Below are 25174 nucleotides of genomic sequence, written 5' to 3'. Positions count from 1 at the left end.
AGAGTGCAGAATCATCTGTGTCATGATCCCTCATTGTTATATACAGTGTGCAACATCCTGGTTAAACGTTTACTGAAATGTGAACAATCATGATGCGATAAATCTGTTGGTTGCTGATTATTAAACCAAGTAATTCGTAATTTCCACCTCCACAACCAAAGATTGGATCCAACTTAAATGCTAACTTCGGTATCTTTAAACCATATTTTGGGTTCGAAATGACTAGTAGGTATAAAAAGTTTTGTCTCACAGCAAAAGAAAGGATCCCTACAGAGAAAGACCTGGAAGATCCTTTAACCAGAAACTGCCACTAACACAAACAAGGTAAAATTACTGTTTTTGAGTCTGGTGGCTTTGAAGAGAGCGATGTAGCAGCTGCTTCTGGTTCAACAAAGTCATTTTGAACCCAAACTATGTAAAAACAGGACCCAGGTTTAAAAATAACTGATAAAATCCAAAATTATTCCCCACCATGAAACAACTGTAGATCATTCAAAAGAAGCACACTGTCATCAGCATAGAGGAGTACAGTAATATCACTTACCTCTCTGTTGAATGATGAGAAGTTCTTGCTCGATCCTCAGGCAAATGGACTGTGTGAGTTCTTTGGAAATTCTCTGGAAAGCATCGAAGTCCTCCACGGTGTAAACATGGGTTTCTACAGGTGTGTTAGCGATGGCCTCCAGCTCAGATCGGACAGCATCTTTAACACCCACCGCAAAGATCTCCACATCCGAATTCTTCAGCCGGGTGGCTGGCTCCTGGAAGGCGTCAGATGACTTCCCGTCCGTGATGAGGATGGTGATGCGGGGGACGTTGGGGCGAGCCCCCTTGTTGGCCTGAAAGATCTTCTCTCTCACATAACTCATGGCCCTGCCGGTGTTGGTGGAGCCGCCCCGGTATGGGAAAGCCCTCACAGCCTTGACCACGGCGTTCAGGTCGTGGTGAGCGTTCAGGTGGAACTCGGTGTGGGGGTCCCTGCTGTACTGGACCAAGCTAATCTGGACCTTATCTGGCCCGATGTCAAAGGAGTTCACCAGCACCTCCAGGAAAGCTCTTACTTTAGCAAAGTTGGCCAGACCGATACTGTAGGAACCGTCAACCAGGAGGACCACGTCGGCTTGAACATCCACGCCAAGAGAGCACTCTAGATGGGAGGGAAAGAAGCACAAAACAAAGGTTTAATTCATTTAACTCTACACAAGACAGCATATGAGCCTATTCTTTCAAATTTTAGCAGGAAAATCGTGCCATTACTATGTTTTGCTCACCTAGCGATACTTTAACTGGCTCCGTCTTCTGCATGATCGTGACGGGCTCGCTGGGCGTCAGGCCCTTCAGGGCGAACAGGCTGATCTGGTACTCTGTGTCTGCAGAAAGGTCTCTGACCACCACTGAGGTCTGGCCCGCGGACACGTACAGCTCCTGCCGCTTGCTGCCGGCCATCATGGGGATCATCTGCACCTTGTATCCGGAAACTTCTCCGATGGAGGCGTCCCAGGTCATCCGCATGGACTTTGAGGCCACCTCCAGGATATGGAGGTTAGAGGCTGGCTCAACGACTGCAAGAAAAACAGCACAAGCACTTTATGCTAAGCTAGGCTAACCAGCTACTGCCACAGATATGATATCTCAATCCAACAAGAAAGCAAGTAGGACTGACAGAAAACAGCAAACCTGAGAAAAGACACATAAGCAGGTATGATATAAAAGTAGTTTTCACCACATCTCACCTTCTTCTCCGCTGACGAGTGAGTTGAGTTGATCGTCGACACCAGCGCACACCTGAGCGATGAGCTCTCTCTGCACATTCTTGATCATGTTGAAGTTGGCGACATTAAATATGTGACTTTTGTAAGGAGTGGAGGCCATCAGCTTCATCTCCTCTACATCGGCCGCCTGGATACCTAAAAAACGGACAAAATGGAAGTTGTGGTAAATGGACAGTGTTCGATAATGAAAAACAGGGGAATTGTGCCCCTGCAGCCGTTGGGGTTGTCCAAATGTACTCATTCTGAGCTAAGAGGCAGCAACAGTGATTTCATACAGCAGCCCTTGTAAAGTGACTGGCATCATGCGAGGATTACTGTGTCAGAGGTAAAGGGTGTATGTGAAGTGAAACATTTGCTTTCCAAGTTAGCATATTAAAAGTTCGCCAGCTGGATCCACCAATCGACGACAAACTCGCCAAGACTCGACTTTTCTCTTCTACTCCTGCTGGAAAGTATGAAAGTGGTTGGACCCCATTTTAACACTGGTGGGTTTTACAATCCTGTATTCCTCTGTAACACTTTGACACTAAACACTGACACTGTTTGACCATAAGAAAAACACTGACATACTAAATAATATTTTTTAAGTACATCTACTTCTACTTGAATCAATATAATTATAAAGTACTTTAACTTGAGTACTATATTTCTTTATGCACATGCTATTTGCATGCAGGAGTCAGTAGTCAACAACACTATTTGCACCTTGGTGTATCTTAGAAATAAGATATTTTGTGTTTAATGTACCCAAACTTTTATATTTGTCCTTTAACTTTTATATTTTAACCAAAAACATGATCCTTTACTAAGCCTAATCAGTAGTTTTGGTGCCTAAATTCAACCAAACTGCAACTTCCTGTGTACATTCTGTAACATTTGCACTATATTTTTCTAATTTGCACTATTTTATTCTTGTACATTCTCTTACTTTGTATTTTTTTTGTACATTTTGCATTACATTTTTGTATATTGGTATGTATCTTTATTTTTGTTAACTTAATTTTAAAAAAATTTTCCTTTTTCTTTCATTGTAAACTTTTTCTGAATGGAGCTGCGTGTTTTTATGTGAATTTCCCCTTTGGGGGATAAATAAAGGGGATCTTGAATCTTGAATTGAAAACTGATAATAATAAAAGAAAACTACACATAAATACAAATACACACATATTACATATTAAATACATATTACAAATGAATGTAACATGCTGTTGGTCTCACGTGGGATTCAAAGCCCTTTCTCCTGGCTGAAAGTCCTGTAACTAAACAACAGCCACATCAATCGTTCTTTATACTGTGTGACCGGAGTGGGTGTAAATAGCCAAATAGTAGTTGTCTGGCTATTTACACCCTGGTGCAAGTAGACTCTCCAATTTGTTTGTTCTTCTCACCTCTGCATAAAATATTGCTGACATTGTTCTTTCTGTTTTCTGATTTCTTTCCTTTCCTGTTCTTCCTGCCTTATTTCCTTCCTCCACATCGTTTACTTTACTTTCAGGATTCATCAATGCTCTGTTTTTATATTTTGTTCCTATCTTCTAACACTTTTTTAATGTTAGGACATTAAATGTTCCCCGTTTCCATCTCGATAGAGGTTTGAGGACTGCTTAGCAATCAGACACAATCATGTCAATAAGTCCAGGACGTTACTGTTTGTCCCTGATGTTATATACATACATACAACAAAAAATCTGCTTTAAAAAGTACAAAAACATGATCATGTTCTCTGACATTAACTATTTTTCTTACACAGAACAAAGTGTCTGGTGATTTAAGTGAAAATGAAGCTTTAACTTCAGCTGAAAGGAAGCAAAGTTCACCTGTGATTAGATCAAACTCCACAAACCCTCCAGTAAAACATCAGCCTGGGCTGATGAGTTTTTTTTTTTTGTGTCCCTCCTGCATGATATCAGCACGTCCCATGTTTCACTAAGCAATTTTCAATCAGTGACCTGTTTTCACGGGCCACAGAAGATGAGCTGTTATTATTATTTAACCACCAGCCCTCTTCAACACCATAGCAACAGCCCACTTCTGTTTCTCCATCCTAAGACTGTGGAAAGTCTGACAGTGAAGCCAGAGTATAAACATACATAAAACTTGCTATCACTCGCTTGTAATGTGAATGATGTAGGAACTCAGCCTCCTGTTATTGCGTCACCACGAGCTGCTTTTGTTAAAAGCGTTAAATGCGAATGGAAAATGTAAGATGTGGAATGTAATAAAGTTGTTCTGGCTACATACCGAGGACAAAGATCTCCACCCCCCTGCTCCTGAGCTGCTTGGCGTAGCTCTCCACTGGATCCTCAGATTTGCCATCTGTGATGATCACCAGCACTTTGGGAAAAACCTTCCTGGCGCCGGACGCCTCGGTGAAAGTGTTTCTCAGCAGATAGTCGAGGGCAGCGCCTGGAGCGAAGAGAGACAGGAGGGGATGAAGAGTCAGGTTAGCACTTCTTCATCACAGTCAGCGAATAGTGAGGAGAACTTTATCACTTTATTAACTGTCGGGGACACTTATGATGAAACCTGTGCAGTGAATGATAATGGTTTAATTCAGTCAGGCGCTGAAATGTTTAAAAATTGAAAAAGGGGGATTTGTAGGGCACCAAAAATGTTCAGCTCTGGACCAGCTCCAAACATTTTAAGATTTTATCTTACAGTATAAAAACCCAGAGGCCTCCCTTCTCTGGTCTGACTCATCTTCAGACCAGCTTTCTTAGAGGTCCTCTTCAGATTGCAGTAATTATAGTTTTCTGATGACGCTATTCTTCCTTTTGTGTAAGTTCCTGGTTCTAACTGTAGCTGTTGTATATGTATGTATTGTTTCACTACACAGTAATTTACAGTTTGTGGGTTTGGTCGACCTGTGAGTGGTTTTCCTAACGATGAAACACCTCGCTCCACCTGCTCGCCTTTCGACTTGCAGAAATAAATTTTAAAAACATGCAAAGAATACTTGTTTTCTTTGTTGTAGAAATTCAATCATTTAATGTAATGTGTGTGCTGCTAATGCAAAGGTGTGTTTACATGTGAATCCTGCTTACTGTGTTGATTTAAAACACCAAAAATGTCCATTAATCAGTCCAAAAATGAGTGTTTTTGCTGTGCAACAAGCCATTAATTAAAAAAAAAAATTATCATTTCAGTTAATTTCATTAAAAGTGTCATTATGAAAATGTGGGCCAGACAGCAAAATAAAGAAATAGATAAAAAAAAGATAATAAAATAAAATATTTTGGAAAAACTCAAAAAGTACTAATACTTTAATTTGAAGTAGATTTAAAAATTTGACAAATTTAAAACAAATAAAAATAAATCATGATAATATTGAGAGTAAACTCTGACGATGTACCTGTCATGGACTCTCCTCCTTTGTACGGCAGCGAGCCGATGGCCCGAAGCAGCGCCGGTCGGCTCAGGTGTGTGTTCAGGTTGAACTCTGTTCGGGCGTCGTCGCTGTACTGGACCACGCCCACCCGGGTTCTGTCCTCTCCGATCTGAAAGGCGCCGGCCGTCGCTGAGATAAAGCTGCGGACGTACTTGAAGTTCGGCTTGCCGATGCTCCAGGAGCCGTCCACCAAGAACACCACGTCGGCGATGGAGCTGACAGAGCATTCTGGGAGAAAAAAAAAGTGAGGAGGAAGAAGGAGTGAAGGAGAGAACAAGAAGCAGAGAGCAAAGAAGAAGAAGAAATGTTATGAATGGCAGTGTCGGTCGGTTTTTCCACCACGGATGGTCTGCCATAATGTGTTGAAGAGATTCTTGGTCCTCAGAGGATGAAACTGGGACTGGAAACTGGATTTATTTTAGCCTGGAACTTTTATTTCAGAATAAATGGCTTTTTTAGTTGGCTGACCTTAAAGGGAAAGTTCATTTTTCATAACTGGAGTTGTATGAGGTACTTATCCACAGCTAATGTATTTATTATCCACAGGAGATGACGGTTGGCACGCCTCCAGTTTGGAGAAGGACAGCTAAAAGATCCATATCAGTTTAGTTGTAAACTATATTTAGAATATTTTCAACACTCTACTTTGCCATAAGACAGTTCTTTCCAATGGGAACTGAAATTGTTCTCTATCTCTTTTCACTTTCTTCAACGCCACCAGACTCCATTGACAAAAACAGTCATTTTACTTTGCAGAACACTGTCTGGCCACTGTCTCAACTATCATGACTTTGGTGTTTTAACATGTCAGTTTGGATTCAAACTAACCGTTTAAAACATCAACGTCACACAATAACAAAAACAAACCAACTGTTTGTGGCAGAGGTTGACCAGCAACTTCTGCGTTCTGCAAGGTAAAATTACTGGTTTTGCCACTGGAGTCTGGTGGCTTTTAAGAAAGCGATAAATCAGCGTTAGTTCCCCATCAGAAATGGCTGTCTGACTGCAAGGTAAAGCAATGAAAATACTCTAAATATAGCCTACACTTAAACTGATAGTGATTTATTTAGGTGGGCCTTTTGTTAGGAGGCTGAAATCCATTTTTCTGCTTTCTGGCAGTACGTTGCTCAGCGTCTGAGCTGGGCGTTCTGCCTGAAAGTCCAAAGTGGGGGAGTACGACCTCATACAACCACACTTCAAATACTCTGAACTATCCCTTTACCCAGATCTTAACACTAATGTAATTGCCACAGCAGTGTTCGGCCACGCTGGATGCCGAACCAAACTGTTTGCAGGCAGAGTACGAACAGGACTCTCTGCTTCGCTCTGCTTTCTGGGAGTTTCCTTGTGACTTTCCTCTCATGAAAGTAAGGAAAAATCCGCACAAGCTCGTCATCATCTGCAGGACTGGGCCAGGGCAGCAGCAGCAGCAGAACTGCGCTCTTGTAAATCAGCATCTGTAATGGTTTCCACTTCTCTCAGCACTTCGGGGCTGGGCTCCTCTCGGTTCGCTCCCCCAGCTCCAGCAGCGGCCTCCCGCCCCACCTACGACCCCCTTCACTGAGCATGTGCAGCTTCCTCCACATTGGCATAATTGGCCGGCAGGGGACCAAACCGATGACCGAATACTTCAGAGATTTATGGGGGCCTAATTTTGATTATGGCCATACAATGGGGTGTTGTGTGGTCGGAGCCTCCCTCCGCTGCTGAGCTCACGCTGATGGACGCCGCCCAGCAGTGAGGAAGAAAGTTCACGACCAAAAAGTGGAAAAGTCGAGGAGGTACGGCAAAGATTTGACTGCTTGTGACTCATTATCTCAGCGACGAGTGAGACCCCTCATTAATGAACAAACAAAAGGACTTACTGACTGAATCTGAAGGGCTTGGTTTTCTGGACGGTCCTCTTGTGCCGCCACTTGACTCAACTGAAAGACAACAACACAATCATGTAATTAAAAAACTTGAAGAAGTATCCTTAAAAAAAAAAAGTCATGTCATGACCCATTTTCCGTCAGTAACTGTCACTGCTTTTCTTCAACAAACCTCAGACCACTCAAATTGGACCAAAATTCGGCTTTTGTTTCCATACATGATAGTTTTTTCTCTCATCCGAAGGTTTCTTTTGCAACATTTCCTCCTCGTAGACACGGCGAACGTGCAAAACTTTCTCCCAAACGGCAAAACTAATGAGTTTATGTCAGTGTTTCTGACAGATTTCCAGGGAATTTCCGAACATGAGAGGGTTTCTCAGATCATCAGTGTTTGCGTCGGTGCCAAGCAGGCGTCCCCACCAAACTGCTGTCATGGCGTTAGTGAAGCTCTCACTCACTGCTGGAATCTGGGTTTATTCATTCACTGATCCATGTGTAGGTAAAATGTACTGCTTTTGTCAATGGAGTCTGGTGGCTTTGAAGAGAGCAATAAAACACCAGTTTGTTTGATCCACTGACAGGCTCAGAGTGTTATTCTAAGTGTGTGACAGCATCATGGAAAGGATCCCTACAGAGAGAGACCTGGAAGATCCTTTTTGTCAGAGCCACCAGACTCCATTAACAAAAACAGAGATTTTACCTTGCAGAATACAGGAGTTGCTGATCTACCACAGTCTCAATGATTTTGTTTGTTTGTGTTATTGTGTAACTTTGGTGCTATAAATGATTAGTTTGGATCCAATACAATATTTGTGTAATACACAATAACACAAAGAAACTAACCGATCAAAGCAGCGGTAGACCAGGACCTACTGTGTTCTCAGAGCTAAAATCCCTGTTTTTGTGAATGGAGTCTGGTGGCTTTTACCAAAAGGATCTTCCAGGTCTATCTCTGTAGCTGTAATGCTGTCAGACACTTAGAATAACAATCTGAGCCTGTCAGTGGCTAAAACAAGCACTATTAAGGTAGATCCACTAAAAATGCTTGTTTTAGCCACTGACAGGCTACCATCAGTGGCCGCTGGACCAATTCCAAACCCCTCCTTGTGCCTCCTTTACCAACTAATGTTGTGGTTCCAAACCCTGATTTCTTTTACAAGAATAAAGCCAAAACTTCAAGAAAGTAAGTGAACAAATCTGGTGAAAAAATCATGTAAAGTGAAGAAGAAATAAAATATTCAGTATAAGACTCTATTTATCATTGACCAACTTAATTGATCTACTTCCCATTTTGTACAACAAAGTTATTCAGTGTCACAAATTTGCTTAAATTTAATTGCTAGAAATGCTGCAAAAAATCTTAATCTTTCACATTCACTTTACACGTCTTGTGTTTCTAAATGTTTCTGAATCCTCAAACCTTCTGGTTATTTCTAGATTTCAGTGTGGTGTCAGACTGAATATGCTGTGATTGCCTCCCTGTGCTGCAGGATTAATGCAGCCTTTGTTCACTCTGAATGTTGTTTCAAATGGATTTTATGGTGAGATTTTGTGGTGAACTGCTGCGTCCGGGGTCAAGAATGAAATTGCAATCGAAGCCAAGATCGACAAGTGCTCAAAGAAGAAAAAAAGCAGTATGAGTAAAAGCTCAGGAACAGCTATTAGACTGTTTTCCCATCTAAACTACATTGATTTCAAAATGTGTTGAAGGCTGTCGTTGTTATCAGGTGTTTTACCCAAAGCAGGTCATCATCATGGTAATTTTTCTGGCAAAACTGAGCAGCTGCAGACAAACTTTACTGGCATTAAGATGGACGTCTGGTGCTAATTTACACACAGGGACTCACGTGTGATCTGGCCGGAGATGGGTATACTCTCCTCCGATCCGGCGTACGCGGAGATCGTTACGGAATAATCCACATCTGGACTCAGGTCTGAGATGGAGGTCTTAGTCGCAGATGCAGGCAGAGTAAATTCTTTAGTTGGTTCTTCTACAAGAATGCACAGAGTCAGAGGGAAGCCATTAGGAAACTATTGCATTACTTCATTTCTCCAAGAGTCAAAACAGAAAAACCTGATTCCGACTGTTGACCCGAGGACTGGAAGAGACGTGTAAACACTCTACAACAGTATGATTCATTTTAATGAAAATTTTCCGCATTACTATGAATCAAAGCACATCGCTTTAACCCTTAAATACCCTTTTTCTTCCACTGAAAGTCGAGGCTTCAATTAGTCGGTTGGTTTTAAGGGGATTTATTTTAGTGCGGATGTGCTTTGTTCTTTTATTCTTCTAGTTTAAGACATTTCCACTGCAGGTTTGCAGGATTGTTAATGTGAAAAGACCCGTGAAGTCCGTTAAATAAGACCTTAAGTCCTCACTTGTAAACCCCTTTTATTGATTGTTTTAGAATAGTTTAATTGAAAGAAGGTGATTTAGTTTTGCGGCTAAAAGGCAAAGTAAGCAGTCAAGCATTAAGAGAATGGTTCAGTATTTTGGGAAATACACTTTTTCGCTTTCCTTCCCTGAATGAAATAAGAAAATCGATGCTAATATCAAGTTTGCGCGTTAAGGACGGAGCTGGAATCAGGACGTGGTTAGCCTAGCTTAGCATAAAGACTGGAAGCAGGGGGAAACAGCTAGCCTTGTTCAAAGGTCAAAGGTCCACCCACCAACATCTGACTAATTAATTATATCTTATCTTTAAGATATAGTCAGTACATAAAGACCTGTAAAAACACACATATATATATTATGTTTTAGTGAAATGTAATTTAAATGTCTACATTATTATTAAAATGTATTTTAAGTGTCAGATCTCTTTAACTCATTAATCTAAATGGTTCCAACATTAGCAAGCTAACGTTAGTTCTGTCGGTTTGCTAGTTCAGTTAGCTAACCGTACGTACACTTGGCAGTTTGAACACGTTAACATTGGTTCAACAGTGTCCGACAACACTTGACATGTTAGTTAGCTAGCTAGTTCATTAGTTAGCTAGTTTAGTTAACAATGTGTAGCAAGTAGCTGTATGCCGAGCAGTTACTGAATATAATCGTGCAAGCTAACGTTACTTCTGTAAATTAGCTGGTTTTGATAGCTAACAGTATGTAACAGTCACAAACAGTAAATATGTGAGCTAACATTAGTTCTGTCAGCTAGTTAAGTTAGCTAATAGTACATAACAGTAAATGTGTAAATGCACGCTAACGTTAGCTCTGTTAGTTAGCTGGTTTAGTTAGCAAACAGTACATAATAGTTACTAAAAGTGAAAATGAATGCTAACGTTAGCTCTGTCAGTTAACTAGTTCAGCTAGCTAACAGTACATAATAGCTACTAAAGTCAAATTGCATGCTAGCATTAGCTCTGTCATTAAGTGCTATAGTTAGCTAACAGTATGTAATGGCAACTAAATGTGATAATGCATGCTTAAGTTAGCTAGATCGGTTAGCTAACTGTACATAACAGTTACCGTTATAGGTATTTAATGTATTTATGGAAGCTAACATTGTTCAGTTAGCGAACAATAAATAATAGTTACTAATTGTGATAATGCATGCTAACATTAGCTCTGTCAGTTAGCTAAAACAGCAGTTACTGAGTAAATATTTAATTTAGATTTAATTAGATTTAATTCATCTTGAAGCACACGGTCACATTAAGGTTTTTCTTCATTGGGAATAAGAGGCAGATTCAGGATAATTACACGAACACAAACGGGGCAAAACAACGACTAAAACTCCATGAAAATATGACATTTCTGTTTTTCGTTTCCACCTCAGCTTAGTAAAAACATTTTTGCTCTCTTTCCACCTGCACACCTTCCAGTCTAGATTCAGGAAAGTCATTAATGAGCAGCAGGTTTTCAACCTTTAATAAAGTTCAGTGCATTATTCTGAGTAAAGTGCAGAGGTGACATCTTCCTTCAAAACCATCTCAACTGTTTAATGCACCCTGACGGATGTTGTGGAGCTAAACTAATGCAGATATTTTTCCATGCAGTCATAAAGCTTTTCTCCCCCCTCCGTTTTTTTTTTTTTTTTTTTATCATTAGAGCTTCTCGAGCCAAACGTGTCTGCAGAAATCTCCAGATAATTGCTGGGAGTGTCGAGTCTTGCCGGGACAGACTGATGTCTTAGAGAGTTTATGACACTTGTAATGTTACAGGCTCTGCAGGACATAACTCGCAGGTTTAATGAGCACCCACCTGTGTCTGAGGTCACTTGTATTCTGTAGCCCTGTATCCTCGACTGCGGCCTGCTCCAGATCATTTGCACTGTGTTCTCATTTAAAATCTTAAACCTCAAATCTGACGGAGGGTCGACTGTGAAGAGGAAAAGGTAAACACAGTTAATCCTGCAGCTTTAGGAGGTGAGTGTATTTGCAGTTTGAAGTGTAAAAAGGATTTTTCCCCCCAACAGTCAACACTTCACCGGGGTGAAGTTTGACAAGTTCACTGTTGGTGGAGCAAGACACAACAAAACACGACAAAAAACCAAACTACAGATGTGAGGGAAGCCATTTTGTAGGGAGGAGGAGGAGGAGGAGGAGGAGGAGGAGGAGGAGGAGAAAAATGACCACCGTTTGAGCTCGTGTCAACAACTCAAGCAGAAACACACTGAGACAACAAACACAACAAAACACAACACGACATCACCTTCCTACGGTTCAGGACATTGACAGAAGAGACACAAACACGGCGGGAAGATGAACAATTTGGTGAAATTTGGCTGTGGCCTGAACTACGGAAGCCAAGAAAGGCCAATATGATATGAATTATATCATAAAAATGATCCACTGTTAAAAACCACTGAATTTATTGCACTGAAATATAATATAAAGTGTTAAATTAAAAAAATGCTTTCAAGATGCCATTTTCAGAGATCAAAAATTAGTAAAATTCAAATTAAGTAAGATTCAAATTTAGGAAAATTAATGGGAAATTAAGAGTTGAACATGTGGGAGCTTTAATAGAATCAGTTAGACCTTTCAGTCCAGTTTGATTATGATTTTTTTGACTAAACTCAAATTTCTACAACAAAAAAATGATCAATTCAAATCAAAATAATTTTTTCTTTTTAAATTTTAATCCTGAGAATAAATCAAACTCTTTGAAAGCGACAAAGATCACATAAATTCAGCTATAAACTCAGTGGTGTTTTAATTTTAACATTAAATATTCAGTAGTGGTTTGATTTCACAACTAGGTATGAAGTTACATATAAATAAATAATTGTATTGGCTTTTCTTTGCTTCCATACAGTCACATTAACAGATAACCAACATGTTTTTGGTATTTTCTACCCAGAAATCTCTTCGGCTGGTGATTTAGTGGTTTGACTTTTTTTAAATTAATCACCAGACACATATATATAAAATAAAAAGTTTCCCCCCGTTAACAAGCTACAACATGGACTGGCTGACGTCCAGCAGACTGTCCATGACCTCAATCCAACTCACGATGTTGAATTGACAAACAACAGAACACACAAATCTGGTTAAACACTCCAGTTATTGATTATACAATGGGTAAAGATCTGATTGATCACGTTCTTCATCTCCATTGCAAACCTCCTAAAAGAATACACGATGCCGGTGAAGACACGTGTACGTCTTTTTTTCTGCTCACGTTTCTCAAAAATCTGCACCAGAGGTTCTTAAACTACTTCAGACCCACATTTTTAAAACGTTTAACTGCAAAATGCCTCCAAGAATCCTCTCAGGATCTGGACTGTAGTTTAAGAAGCGCTGGGCTTTGCGATGTGAACCAACGAACAGGATGAGAGTGCACACAGATTAAAGTCGAGCTCGTGGTCGCTGACATGGAGGATTCATGCACGTGTACATGAAAAGTTGTTTACGACAACTTGGAGTAATGGACAAAAAGTTTCCATGTACACGAAGGACCACAGATTATTTCTCTTTAAATATTTTAAGATGATATTCTTCAGGTTGGGGCCGCATCATAACAACACAGATTTAAAAAAAAAAAAAAAAGTCGCCTAGCTTGCTATAATACACCAATTTATTTTACACTGCTTTATTGGCTGAAATTAGGGATTTTAATCTCGACTCGATCTTAAAATAAAACTCTAGACATCAACAATTAAACACATTAAAGTAGCTTCATGACAAAGTCAATAATAACTAGCAGATGCTGCGACGAGCTCGTGATGAAAAATATGTTAATCCAGCAAGAAAAGATCAACATGAAGAAAACTTTTACTGTTATATCATGATTTTGGTACAAATTGTGGTATAATACACACATTTTTATATACTTATAATTTCCCTATGGATGTATAGATATCATATAGGTATCATATTGGTATTGATCAAAACAATTTAGCATTGGTGGTGTCAATATTCACTGTTAATCCAGAGTTTGCTACTTCCAAATTTAAATTTCAAATTTATTTTCAACTTCTTTCAGAAACTTTAACCACATAACTTGTGTCCTGACTTTCACTTGTCCAAACAGGTGGCGCCTGTGTGTCTAATTCTTAATCTTTTCCTGCTAGAGGAACATTAATCTACGGTAATCTGAGCTCCACAGTTTGTGCTGATTTTAGAAAAACGTTGCAGCTGCACAGATTCTGTTGAAGTTCTGCAGAAACACACGGCAGAGTGATGGTAAAACTACTAAATCAAAACAGCACATAAAGAGAAAATAAGATATAATCTAGCTAGTTTAGAGATTACAGTATCTAAGCCTGCTTCTCTAGACCGCCAACCAGTTTCTCTGTTAGTGTGGGAGTGAAGAATATCACAGTAAAATATTGTCGTAAAGCCCAGACTCAGGGCCAGCTGACCCGGTCCAGGCTTGACTTGACTTGGAGGGTGACAGGACGTCAAAAATGGAGGAACCACCAACCTGGTGAGTCAATTCAAGGGCGGCGGGCTGCTGCTTCTGTTTCCACACGACCAAAAACTACCCAAAAAAAACACTCTGGCGTTTAAACCAGAGGAACACACACTCACACAGACACACACACAGCATCCGCTCGCACATCCAGAGTTCCTGTGAAGCTCTCTGCGTCCGGCGCTGCGCTCCAGGCTGCTTTTATTTTGTCATTTTTAACGTGAAATGTGGCGGTTTAGAGCGGAGGCCTTCCTGCTCCGAGGCCTTTTTCTCTTCAAGGATGTTTGAGCCTTTAACTCGGGCCCCAACGTGTCAAACTATTCCACACGGGAGAATATATATGACCCTGTTACGACGACTTCTGGAGAGGCAGCGAGGGCCTCCGCTGGGACATTAAACAGGGTCACAGGAGGTCAGAAACTCTCCTGGAAGCAGAGAAAAGAAAGATTCTCCTCCTGCTGCTGATTTGATGAGTTTTTACTGCGCTTTTTTTTTTTTTTTTTTTTGACTCAGAGAAAATCCAGAGGCACAGAGGAGCAGATTTTCTCCTCTCCTAACCTCTGAAACCTCTGGAAAATAATGTGAAACTCATATTTTGTCTTTCCGTTCCATCAGGAGAAAGGACGAAGGGAGGAAACTTGGCCACGTGCCGTCTGGATTTTTTTCTTTTTTGAAACTGGAGAAATGTGGGCTACAGTAATTGACAGTAGATTTTGAGTAAGGGCCCCTCCTGGTGTCAAACAGATCAAACTACATGTCTGGAGATGGAACGATGCCCCACTGAACCTACAGACAGACGTGTATTTCAGCTCTACAGCCTCACATGGGATGCCGTAGATACTAAAATACATATTTATTTTCCTTAACGACAGTTTTTAACAGTCTTTAAAGTCTGGTGGATGTAAATCAGGGGCTTTAAAGAAGCTAAAAAAGCTAAATAATTAATCTTTTCTATCAATATAACTGGTTTTTCTTGCCTTATCAGCAACTGGAGGCCGTATTTTATTGTTACATCTGTGGCTAAACCCACTTCACCCGAGCTTCTGGTTTGGGAAAAACAAAAAAAAACGCTCCTGACCATAAATTCGAAACAGATTCTTGATCCGTTTTTCTCTTTTTTGCGAGAAAATCTTGCAAATTCCTGGAGGAAACTGGAATTATTGGAGTGAAAAGAAACAAATCATCAATCAAAAGTCAAACGGAGGCTGAAAAGGCAAATCAGTTCAAACAAATCAATTCACAAACACATTTGCTTTTTTCTCTGTGTGATTTCTTTTCTTTTATTCGGGCTAAATATGCAGCTACACATTGCAGGCAGACAAGAGGTGAGAGGAGCTGAAGTCAGATGTGTTGGATCAGGGAAGAGGAGGAGGAGGAAGAGGAGGAGGAGGAGGAGGAGGAGGAGGAAGAGCGGCTTTACCTTGACTCTGGGCCTTAGAGGAGCACAGCAGCAGTGCCAGGAGGGCAGCCACCGCCAGAGAAAGCCTGATCTTCATCTTCAGCTCCTCTGGCTCAGCAGCGCATGAATGAAGCTGCGAGAGGGATGAAGGAGGCGGTTAGACCGTTTTCAGCAGCAGCGCCGCAGCAGCCTCTGGGCTTCACAAGACCTTTCAGCAACCCCACAGTGACCACCAAACCTCGAGTGACTATTTTATCACTTAGATCTACGTCTAGTTTCACTTAGCTGCTTAAAAGGCGACAGAAAACCCAACTTTGAGAGCAGGAATAACTAACAAAGTCACATTTTCACACATTTACGCTCCTAAAAACTGCTCCCCAGACAGCCAAGAAGATATTACATGACAGATTTTATGTGTAAAAATTGATAAAGTCCAAAAAAATCCACATCTAATCAGCTTTAAACAACCAATAAAGCCATTTTAACTTCATGGAAAGGCACAAAGGCAAATCTGTCTCTTCTCTGCCTTAAATTCCGTTTTTCTCTCCTCACAAACAGCTTAAATTCTGGTGCAAATACACTACAGAGCGTCTAACTCAGTGTCTGAGGTCTCTGCTGATGAGATACACCCGCTCTAACGGAGAGAAAGTCTTTCCACACCTCAGAATAACCGAGCACCAACTCCTGGCGCCGTGCGCAATTACGCACAACAATGCGCAGAAATAATCCACGATTTTCACGAGATATTCCGATTAAAATTTGGTGGTAGCTGCAATATAGGAGATATTTAAGAGTGGAAATAACACAGCATTTAAAACTGCACTAAATTATATCACCTACGTGTCACTTTATCACCTGGAACTCAAACAATATCAGCTGAAACTGCACAAAAAAAAAATAAAAAACATGCAGGACTGACCTATGAAGGAGACTTTCTTTAGTTTGATTCAAGAAATTAAAAATTAAAAAAACTCTCAGTTGTAGAACCCCCAACCTGAGGAGAGGGAGAGTGAGGTGGTCCGGTGTTGAAGGCAGAGAGCTCCGCGGGTTTTTGGTTCCCAGACGCGTCGGCGAGCCTCTTTCCAAGTGGGAAGACTCTCCACACAATCTGCTACTTAATAGGGGGGCTGCTCCCAGCTCTGCCTGCCCCGCCGCGAGCTCTTACGACATCCAGCCGGGCCAAAAAATGATGTGTAACCACTCAAAGTCCTGGGAGACACACACGCAGGGACGAACACACACACTCGGAAACTTTTACATAGTTTTCTGCATTCCTTTCCGCTGATGGAGGGCTTCTGTGCGTCTCGGCCGCAAGGAGACGGCAGCGCTTTTCGGGAAGAGAAGGGGGAGGCTGGGGGGGGATCAGTCACCGGCTTATACCCCGTTTTTTATCTCGTGAATAGATGGGAAAATATTACACAGTCTGGTAAACTAAACCCCAAGTCAGGCCTTTTCCTTTTTAATGCACCGTTCCGGTTTTCAGGGGCGGAAATGATGTTCCTAGCAGTTGGCCTAAATACAATTTGGAGCAATTAAAACCCGTCAGAGACAATAAATCAAGTCAAGAAGAAAGTGAAAATATAAAAATAAAATGGCAGCACAACTTTGGGAGTCACCCCCAGATTTTGTCATGGGTGCTGAAACCCAAATATTTCCCTAATCTGTCCAAGGTGAGTTCAGATTCAGAACTAAATCAAACCTAAATAATCTATTAAAGTGCCCCCAAACCGGCCCAGATCCAAAATGGTGACACAGAATCCCCCAAACTTTAGTCAGAAGATGCCCCTTCCCAGAGAATCACCCACTAATCTCAGTTTTGCATATTTATTCTCGACAAACGCTCATGTTTCAGAATAGGTTTTCATAATCCAGACTGAAAATCTGCAAATTCTGCAGCAGCACCGCCGAATTATTTGTCCGATACTTAAAATTGCCCCGAAAATGTGTTGGTGGTCGTGATCCCCAGAGTGTTTACGGCGCCCCCACAGTCCCAAACGTGCTGCTGCAGCCGATACGTCGCATAAAAATCCCCAAAATTTGTGAAATCAAACCCCAAATTCGTTTGTGCGTCAATCCTGGAACTTATTGTGGCGTCAAAATGCCAAATCTGAGTGTTTGATAATCGGTTAATAGCCAAAATTGAACATTTGTTTATTTCGTAGAATCCCATTAGCGTCTCCACTACATCCCAATATCACACGGTGACGGTGAATACTCGATTCTGATGGGTTAATTAAAGCGTGTCTGTTATTTCTCTATAGCAGAACATTGATGTGCAGCTGTAAAATCAATAAAAACTGTTGCTGTAATAAGCACGATCACGTAAACCGTACGTTTCCCCCTAAATGTTCTTATAGACATTCACCATCCGTCACTTTAGCGTTCCCCAAATCTCAAAATTTGGCATCAAACCCTAAAAATGTGTTCGTTTTTGATCAATAAATTGCATTAAAAACGCAGAATTTAAAGCAAAGACGCCCTCTGGTGGCCATAAATTAAACTCCCCGTTAAAGAAGCAGTAACGAAGGCCTCGTTAATGCCTCAGGCCTCGTTAATGCCTCAGGCCTCGAGGCCGTCTCGTTACTGCCTCAGGCCTCGTTACTGCCTCAGGCCTCGTTAATGCCTCAGGCCTCGTTACTGCCTCAGGCCTCGTTACTGCCTCAGGCCTCGTTAATGCCTCAGGCCTCGTTACTGCCTCAGGCCTCGAGGCCGTCTCGTCCTGCTGCTGACGGAGGGCTCAGGATGCTGCAGCAGCTCCTGAGGTGACTTTTTAAAGCGGTAAACGATGTGTGGAGGGCGTGGGCCGCCAGCAGAGCAGGCCCGGGGCGGCCTCCGTCTGAGTTTAATTAAAACAGACAACGCAGAAGAATCCGCCCACGCCGTGAAAACTGGAGATGATGAACTTTGAGGTGTTTGCTGCCAAATGAAACATTCCTGCTCTGGAGCTTTTTATGTTTGTTTTTGTTCAGAAGCTCCAGAGCAGGACGAGCGGGATCGCTCACAGACGGACGGCTGAGAAACATCAACGCCTGGCTGCTAATTAGGATTCGACTCGGTGAGGAGCTCGACTGATTTCTTTGCAGACGTCGCCCTCTAGTGGCGGGAGGCCGAACCTTCACACAGGGAAAGAACACAGGTGCTTTGTGGGAATTTGTAGTTTGCTGCTTTTTTTTTTTTTTGTATTTTAACATTTACTTGATTCAATATTTGTATTTTTTGTTTTACTTTGTCAGCCACAGATTTAAAATCTGTTTAAAGGGTCAAATTATCTTATTTATACATGCATGGATTTACATTTTACTTTATTATTATTACTATATCCCCCCCAGTTGTCCTTAAATTATAACCTTCAGAGAACAGAATAAATCTTTGTTGTCAGTGTTATGAATCCATTAAAGTTTAGAGGCTCTACATATTAGCAGTGTGGTAATGAAATAAAACAAAAGAACAATAACAGAATTTAACAGTAAAAACAAAACAGTTATTGACGTCATGAAGGGAGAATTGATTTAAATTGTTTTTGTTTTATTCTGATTATATACAGAGCTTAAATTTATTAGACCTCCACCCTAAATTAACAGTATTGCTGATCACCAGATTATTTCTTTAGCTCCTGTGATGGTTAACCCTCCAGTATGTGCAGCTCTTTAATCACAATGATGGATCTGAAATGATGGAAAAGGAATCTGGAGTAGAGGAACTGATGGACTGGACGAGTCAGAGTCCAGACTTGAATCCTATCGAACAGATCTGGGATCTATTGGATTAAAAAATAGATCACACACTAATTTAATCCAAAGCAAGTCTGAGGGAACAGCTGGGAACTATTTGGAGCTCAATAACAAAAGAGACGGTGGAAAAGTCCATGAAAACAATCAGGGAGGTCAAACTAGATATTAAGATTTCTGGTTAAAACATGTGAATAAGGACTATTTAGTTGTTCCACTTTGTTATTTGACTAATAAATAATAATACAATGTTTAATTTGAAACAAGTTTTTGACAGATTTCTAAAATATTTGTTGTTTTTATGACAGCTGGTCTCATAAAGTTTGGCTCATTACCTTGGATGAATTCAGAACTCATGGGGACTATTTTCTTTGGTGGAAAGTAGTTCCAGTGAGAAGTTTGTGATCGTTTGGATGATTATTTGGATTTAAAAGTCTCCAAAACTAGATTTCAATGCGTCTGTTCGTTATTTCTGAATCAGAGGAGGAAACTGTGATGTCGAAATTATTTTATGAAGCATAATGTTGCTTTAAATTGGTAAATTTAAGGGACAAATGTTTATTACTGCTGTTTAGTGTGAATTAATATTGATATTTCTGACTTACCACTGAATGAAGAGCATCAATGAAGTCGAGTTCTGGATTATCGAGTGGTTCGGTTGCTGTGGGACAAAACTTTTCACTTAGAAATTGTATTGATCAATAATCTTATTGCTCAAACTGTGTTTTAAAGATGGTTTTGTGGTCAGACAAAGACTCATCCGGAGGTTTTGGTCATGAGAGGCATTTTTAATTGATTCTCGGGTCCTCTGATAGAGTACAAGAAATAAATATTGATCCCATGAACATGAAACGATATCTCTCCAAACAGGAAACACACAGCCCGCACACACTGAGGATTATTGGCTTTTTTTATACAATAAAGAGCATCTGGTCGGCTTTAAAACAGAAGTAAACAGCTGTAACGGTGGAGTTAGTCTTTCTTCTGAGGGAACGCTGCTCTCACCAGCTCATACACGACGTATCCAGTCCCTGAAAGGCAAAAAGAAGCCGTCACAAACGCTGCAACTAAACAATATTTGATCGAATCTTCAGAAGAGCTGTGAGCAATTATTTATGTAGGACCAACTCCTGCAGGATTCTTTTTCCATTAAAAGATAATAAAATGTAAAAAATCAGATACCTTGGGGTGTTTTTTTGGTCACACAGAACACTGCACTTATTTTTTCACATTAAGATAAAACATCTGTAAAGAAATTAACTATAAAATAAGCAGCTCTAGAAAGTTAAAATTTCCCAAATATTGTTTTGTTTTTTTTAAACTTGGGCTGTATTTTCACATATTTTGGTGTCTAATTGACTCAGATTGTTATTCTAAGTGTGTGACAGCATCATGGAAAGGATCCCTACAGAGAGAGACCTGGAAGATCCTTTTGGTTTAACCACAAACAGCCGTTATACCGCTCTCTGCACACACACCAGACTCCATTCACTAAAACAGGGATTTTAGAGAACAGAACACAGGAGCTGCTGGTCCACCTCCACCACTTTTTGTTAGTTTGTGTGTGTTGTTGTGTGTTAAATAAATGTTGTGCTGGGTCCAAACCAACCCTTTAAAACACCAAAGTGACATACTAACAGATGGATCGCGATAGAGGTGGACCAGAAACTCCTGTGATCTGTGGGGTTAAATCACTGATTTTGTGAATGGAGTCTGGTGTGTCTGCAGAGTACCTGCAACTTTACATGAGACAAATTAAACGACTTGGACAAGTTGGGTTTTTGAGCAGGAGAGGATTTTCTCACCCAGGATGGTGAGGGTCATCGTTGTTCTATACAGCAGAGCGTCCTTGGTGCCTCCTTTTAAATGGATCGGCATCCCGTTATCCTCCTGCAGGAGAGAAACGCAACAGGCAGAACTTAGAGCAACGACAAGCAGTATATTCAAGCAGCATTGTGACGAGCCATGTCTGCAAAAAACACATTTCCTGTTCCCTCCTCACGTCCATAAGAGCAGGGGGGAGAACGGCAGTTTGGGTGAGTGGTTCAGAGGGTTTTTGAGGAAAAGCAGCAACAACTACGATCAAGCCTCTTTAAATGTCGGCCTGTTTTGGGATCAGAGTTGATTTTGTGACCTCTCATCACAGAGGTGAAGGGTCTTATCGTTTTACTGACTCATGAAATCCTGGTGCAGCATCTTTAAAACATCAGTTCCAGGGGGAGACGCTGATGCAGCGCAGGAGGAGGACGACACCAAAGTATTAGTTTAAACTCTAAACGCTCCAGACCAGATTTCCTGATTCTTCCTCCTCAGAGCTCCATTATTGTCCCATAACCAATAAAAACACACCGATAAGCCTCACGGATGCTGACTGACGTGTTCCTTCACCACCATGAACACACACACACCAAATGTCAATCAAAACTACAGTGAGCAGCTGAAATAACTCTTTAAGATAAATCAGTGTAAACATGAATAAATGTAAAATGTATTTTCGTCTCCAGCAGGAACCGACAGGCTTCGAGCTGAGAGTCAAACAGGAAGTCAGACAGTAGAGAGACGGACGGACGGACGGACACGCTGTCAGTTTTGTCTTTTGAGACTCTTATGGAGCAAGTAAAGTGAACCCCCCCCTCCCCCTACGACTGATTTCCCCTCAGCTGCCACAAACACTTCTGGATTTAACCAACTGCTCATTAATCTCAGATTATCAGGTTACATAAAAACTGATTTCCTCCATTTTATTCTAAAAAATAATCCACTTATTGAACACAAGTCTGTTCTAACTTCATTCTGGCATCAAAGCGTGAAAACGTATTCCCGCTCGACTTCCTGTTGACCGCTAACAGCAGCATTACTCGTTCCCTTCAGGGTCAAGAGGACCAAAAGGCAAATCTCCCACAGGGTCTCAGTAGCGACAGCCCATCATGCACGCTTATAAAAAGCATATTCCAGCGGTCACCACCCTCGCAGGGGAACAAACCAGCCATAAAACTAGTTTGTTTAGTCTATAACAAACACTGGAAGCTGGTTAAATCATCTAGAAATTATTATTTTTATATCTATTTATATTATTCAAGCAACAGCGGTGACTCTCTGAGTCACTCTGATCTACTTCTCAGCCTTTAAAAACTCCCACGATCCTTAAGAGGAAAGTAATTCACTGCAAACACTCTGTATAACATGCAGAGTTAGTACTGCACTCGGTTAGACGGACTGGCTACTTATCTTTGGGGCTAAAATGACAGTAACTGAGGTGTCGGGGCTTCACCAGAGCAATCGCTGCTGAGGAGATGAAAACAAGCACCGTTCAGCGTCAGAGGAACAAAATCATGTGATACGTACTTCTGGACAGGGTCTGAAATTAGCTGAGAACGGTCGGCAGCAGCAGCAGCAGCGGGTAAAATAGTCAGGACGTTTTGACACTTCGGTGGAGACGATGTTCAGTTTACAGGAGCTGAATGAAACCGTGATGAAGTCTGGTCTCCATCAGCTGGTTTTAAACTTCCCCGGCGGGTGTAAAGTGCCAAATATCTCCACTTTTCAGACTCCGTTTGCTACGAAACGCTGTGAAGAGCAGCAGTCACACCGCCAGGACGCCATTTCTATACAGTGTGTGATGTTAAATGTCATAAAGAGACATAAAACCTGCAGCTTTTTACAGCACTGGTTCAAACTGACACTCTGCTTTATACACCGTTTTTAAAAACAAGCTCATTTTGCGTAAACGGGACCTTTAATAGAAAGACGTAGAAGAAGAAAGAGCATCTTATCTTTATTTTTTTGGTCAGGACACCATAATATGAAACACTGAATGACTGTTTCACACTAAATTACGACTAATTGATCCAAATACTGTCCCTTTGTTTAGCACATAGATCTCAAACGTGGCAGATAACATGTCTGAGTGGTGGACCAGGAAAGAAAAAAGCAGCAGGCAGTGAGGAGAGTAAACATCAGACGGTGCTTCTGAAGGCCGAACTCTTCCTCGTATAGACGACACAGCAGCTTCTGGGTGCTGCTGCTGGGAGGGTTTTATGACTTCAAACCACTTCCTGTCTGGAGAACTGCACCGCGAAGGGCCAAAACACCGACGGTCTAACATGTATGAAAGTGCTCTTTCACTGTCATACTTTCAGGGTTTGATCACTCCAAACTTTGCTGCCACAGAGTGAGGAAGCATCTGCCCCACGACCTCGCCAAGAGGACAAACAGCCATTAAACATGTCTGCCTGAAGCCTGTCAAGACTCCTAGTTTGCCTTCTTATTTACTTGCTGTTTTTCGGAGACCTTTAAGAAAACTCTGGAGATGCTTTGCTTGGGTTTTTCGGGGGCCGTCAGCCGCAGCATTCCTCATAACTCATTACATTCATGAGACAAAGGCTTAATCACTCTGTGGCAGCAGTGGGCTGTTTGTAAAGTCTGATCCTGACAAATGTGGTTATTCCCACATGTCTGGAAAAGGAGAAGAGCTACCTCAGAACAGAACAGCGTCTCCCGCCTGTAAAACCCTTCTTATGTTACTGTGTGATGCTGTAACAGACTTTAGGAAGTGTTTTTTTCACCAGTAATCCAGCAGCAGTTTGGATATTCAAAGATATTTTTATGATATCACAGATTCCTTCAGTCTCTGGCCTTCCTGCTCTTATTGTGAATCGTTTGCTGGCAGTTTAACGCCGAAACTTTTGGGTTAAAACACCAGTTTCATCCTGGACAGACAGACAGACGACAACTGTGAGATCACAAAACACCTTCGAAGGTGTGACCAGCTGCTGGATAACAGGTGAAAAACACAGTTTTCATTCAGTAAAATCATCAAAATGACACTAATGTGTGAACAGCTAATACTTCACTAGCTAATTTTGTTTAATTGGAGCTTGACCTGAATAAACTTGGAGAATAACAACTTCATATTATCACAATAAAACTTAGAAAGAGCTTCAAGGAAGTGCAAATCTTGCTGATTATTTATACTAATGTTATTACTGATGACACAGGTGCAACATTACTTTATTAAAATAGAACAATCTGGATATTTGACAGCTTTTAAAAACAGAATTAAGATTATTTTATTCAGCACATCTGAGGGTCGTCTGACCACGTGTTTCATGTACAAAATGGAGACACAACAAGGTCAAATAGAGCTTTATACTGCAGTCATTTAACCAGTTAATTGTCTTTACCTGAAACATCTTCTGTTTCTGCGGGACTTTGTTGTCGACCGGCCGGCGGGCAGAGCTGGAGATGGACCGCCGCGCCACCTGCTGGAGCGCCTGCAAGCAGCAAGAAACTGTCAAAGTCACCCCACACGTGACAACACGGAAGGCACATTTAATCCATCACAAACGACTCTAACGTTTGACCGTGTTTACATGAAATATAACCGGCTGGAAGACGAGAAAAGGCTCGCAGAGCTAGCACGGAAGCTAAGCTAATGCTAACTCCTCCGGCAGCATCCCACTGTTACCTAGCTTTGACCCCTAAGTTAGCTAACTGTTTGCCGCTAAATGTAGCCGTGTTCGTCAATTCATCCCTTATTTCCAGACTATAAATCTGCTTAATTACTTTAACAATACCTCTATAAGGAAATGGACACTTTAAGTAGAAGATAAACTTACAAATACGTATCTGTTCATCTTTACTGTCGCACAAGGACACCGACAAAACTCCACTTCCGCTTTACTTCTTCTTCTTCGCGCAGATTAACAGCAGACTGAATTTATCCAGCGCGCTCTGCTGCCCCCTGCAGCGTTTAACACGAACTGTCTGACAGCACCCACCAAGTGCTTAAAATAATAATTTAATTTAATAATAAAAAGATCTTCATTTTTAATAAATGTCTAAAAATTATCATATATCGCCAAATTAGTGAAAACAATGGGTTTTTTTGTGATACATCATCATCAGTAGGCTGTTTAGAGAACAGAGCACACAGAGTAAACACAATTATAACATAATAAAATACATTAAAGTGAAATAAGATTGAAGGAAATAATTAAAAGATCTCCCCTGATAATTCTAAGTCATCACTAATGATCTGTAGTTGTTTTCTGTTCCATATATTTCTACTTCTACTTTTCTAATAAGTTTTGTGTTTTAACAGTGAGTAAAAAAGTAAATTCATATATTATATATTTATAAAAGTGGTGCATTA

At 41.0% G+C, this 25174-nt stretch overlaps 2 protein-coding genes across 2 annotated transcripts in view; both read right to left on the bottom strand.

Moving 5' to 3' along the window:
- The window catches only part of col12a1b (collagen, type XII, alpha 1b), a 131924-nt gene extending 115562 nt beyond the window's left edge, over positions 1-16362 (bottom strand). The window contains exons 1-10 of the mRNA XM_070849932.1: positions 16287-16362; positions 15314-15425; positions 11239-11355; positions 8879-9022; positions 7026-7085; positions 5125-5388; positions 4014-4178; positions 1734-1907; positions 1272-1562; positions 545-1147 (exon numbers count right to left, since the gene is read on the bottom strand). Coding sequence (XP_070706033.1) covers positions 545-1147; positions 1272-1562; positions 1734-1907; positions 4014-4178; positions 5125-5388; positions 7026-7085; positions 8879-9022; positions 11239-11355; positions 15314-15389 — 1894 coding nt within the window. The 5' untranslated portion in view covers positions 15390-15425; positions 16287-16362. The remainder of the gene's footprint in view (positions 1-544; positions 1148-1271; positions 1563-1733; positions 1908-4013; positions 4179-5124; positions 5389-7025; positions 7086-8878; positions 9023-11238; positions 11356-15313; positions 15426-16286) is intronic.
- Positions 16363-19787: 3425 nt separating this feature from the next.
- The window catches only part of cox7a2b (cytochrome c oxidase subunit 7A2b), a 70856-nt gene continuing 65469 nt past the window's right edge, over positions 19788-25174 (bottom strand). The window contains exons 2-5 of the mRNA XM_070849373.1: positions 24639-24686; positions 24204-24293; positions 20826-20910; positions 19788-20051 (exon numbers count right to left, since the gene is read on the bottom strand). Coding sequence (XP_070705474.1) covers positions 19993-20051; positions 20826-20910; positions 24204-24293; positions 24639-24656 — 252 coding nt within the window. The 5' untranslated portion in view covers positions 24657-24686 and the 3' untranslated portion in view covers positions 19788-19992. The remainder of the gene's footprint in view (positions 20052-20825; positions 20911-24203; positions 24294-24638; positions 24687-25174) is intronic.

This window comes from Pempheris klunzingeri, chromosome 18 (assembly GCF_042242105.1).
Source record: "Pempheris klunzingeri isolate RE-2024b chromosome 18, fPemKlu1.hap1, whole genome shotgun sequence".
Classification (NCBI taxonomy): domain Eukaryota; kingdom Metazoa; phylum Chordata; class Actinopteri; order Acropomatiformes; family Pempheridae; genus Pempheris; species Pempheris klunzingeri.
Note: the sequence above shows the minus strand (reverse complement) of the source record. Positions and strands in the feature narration are given on the sequence as shown.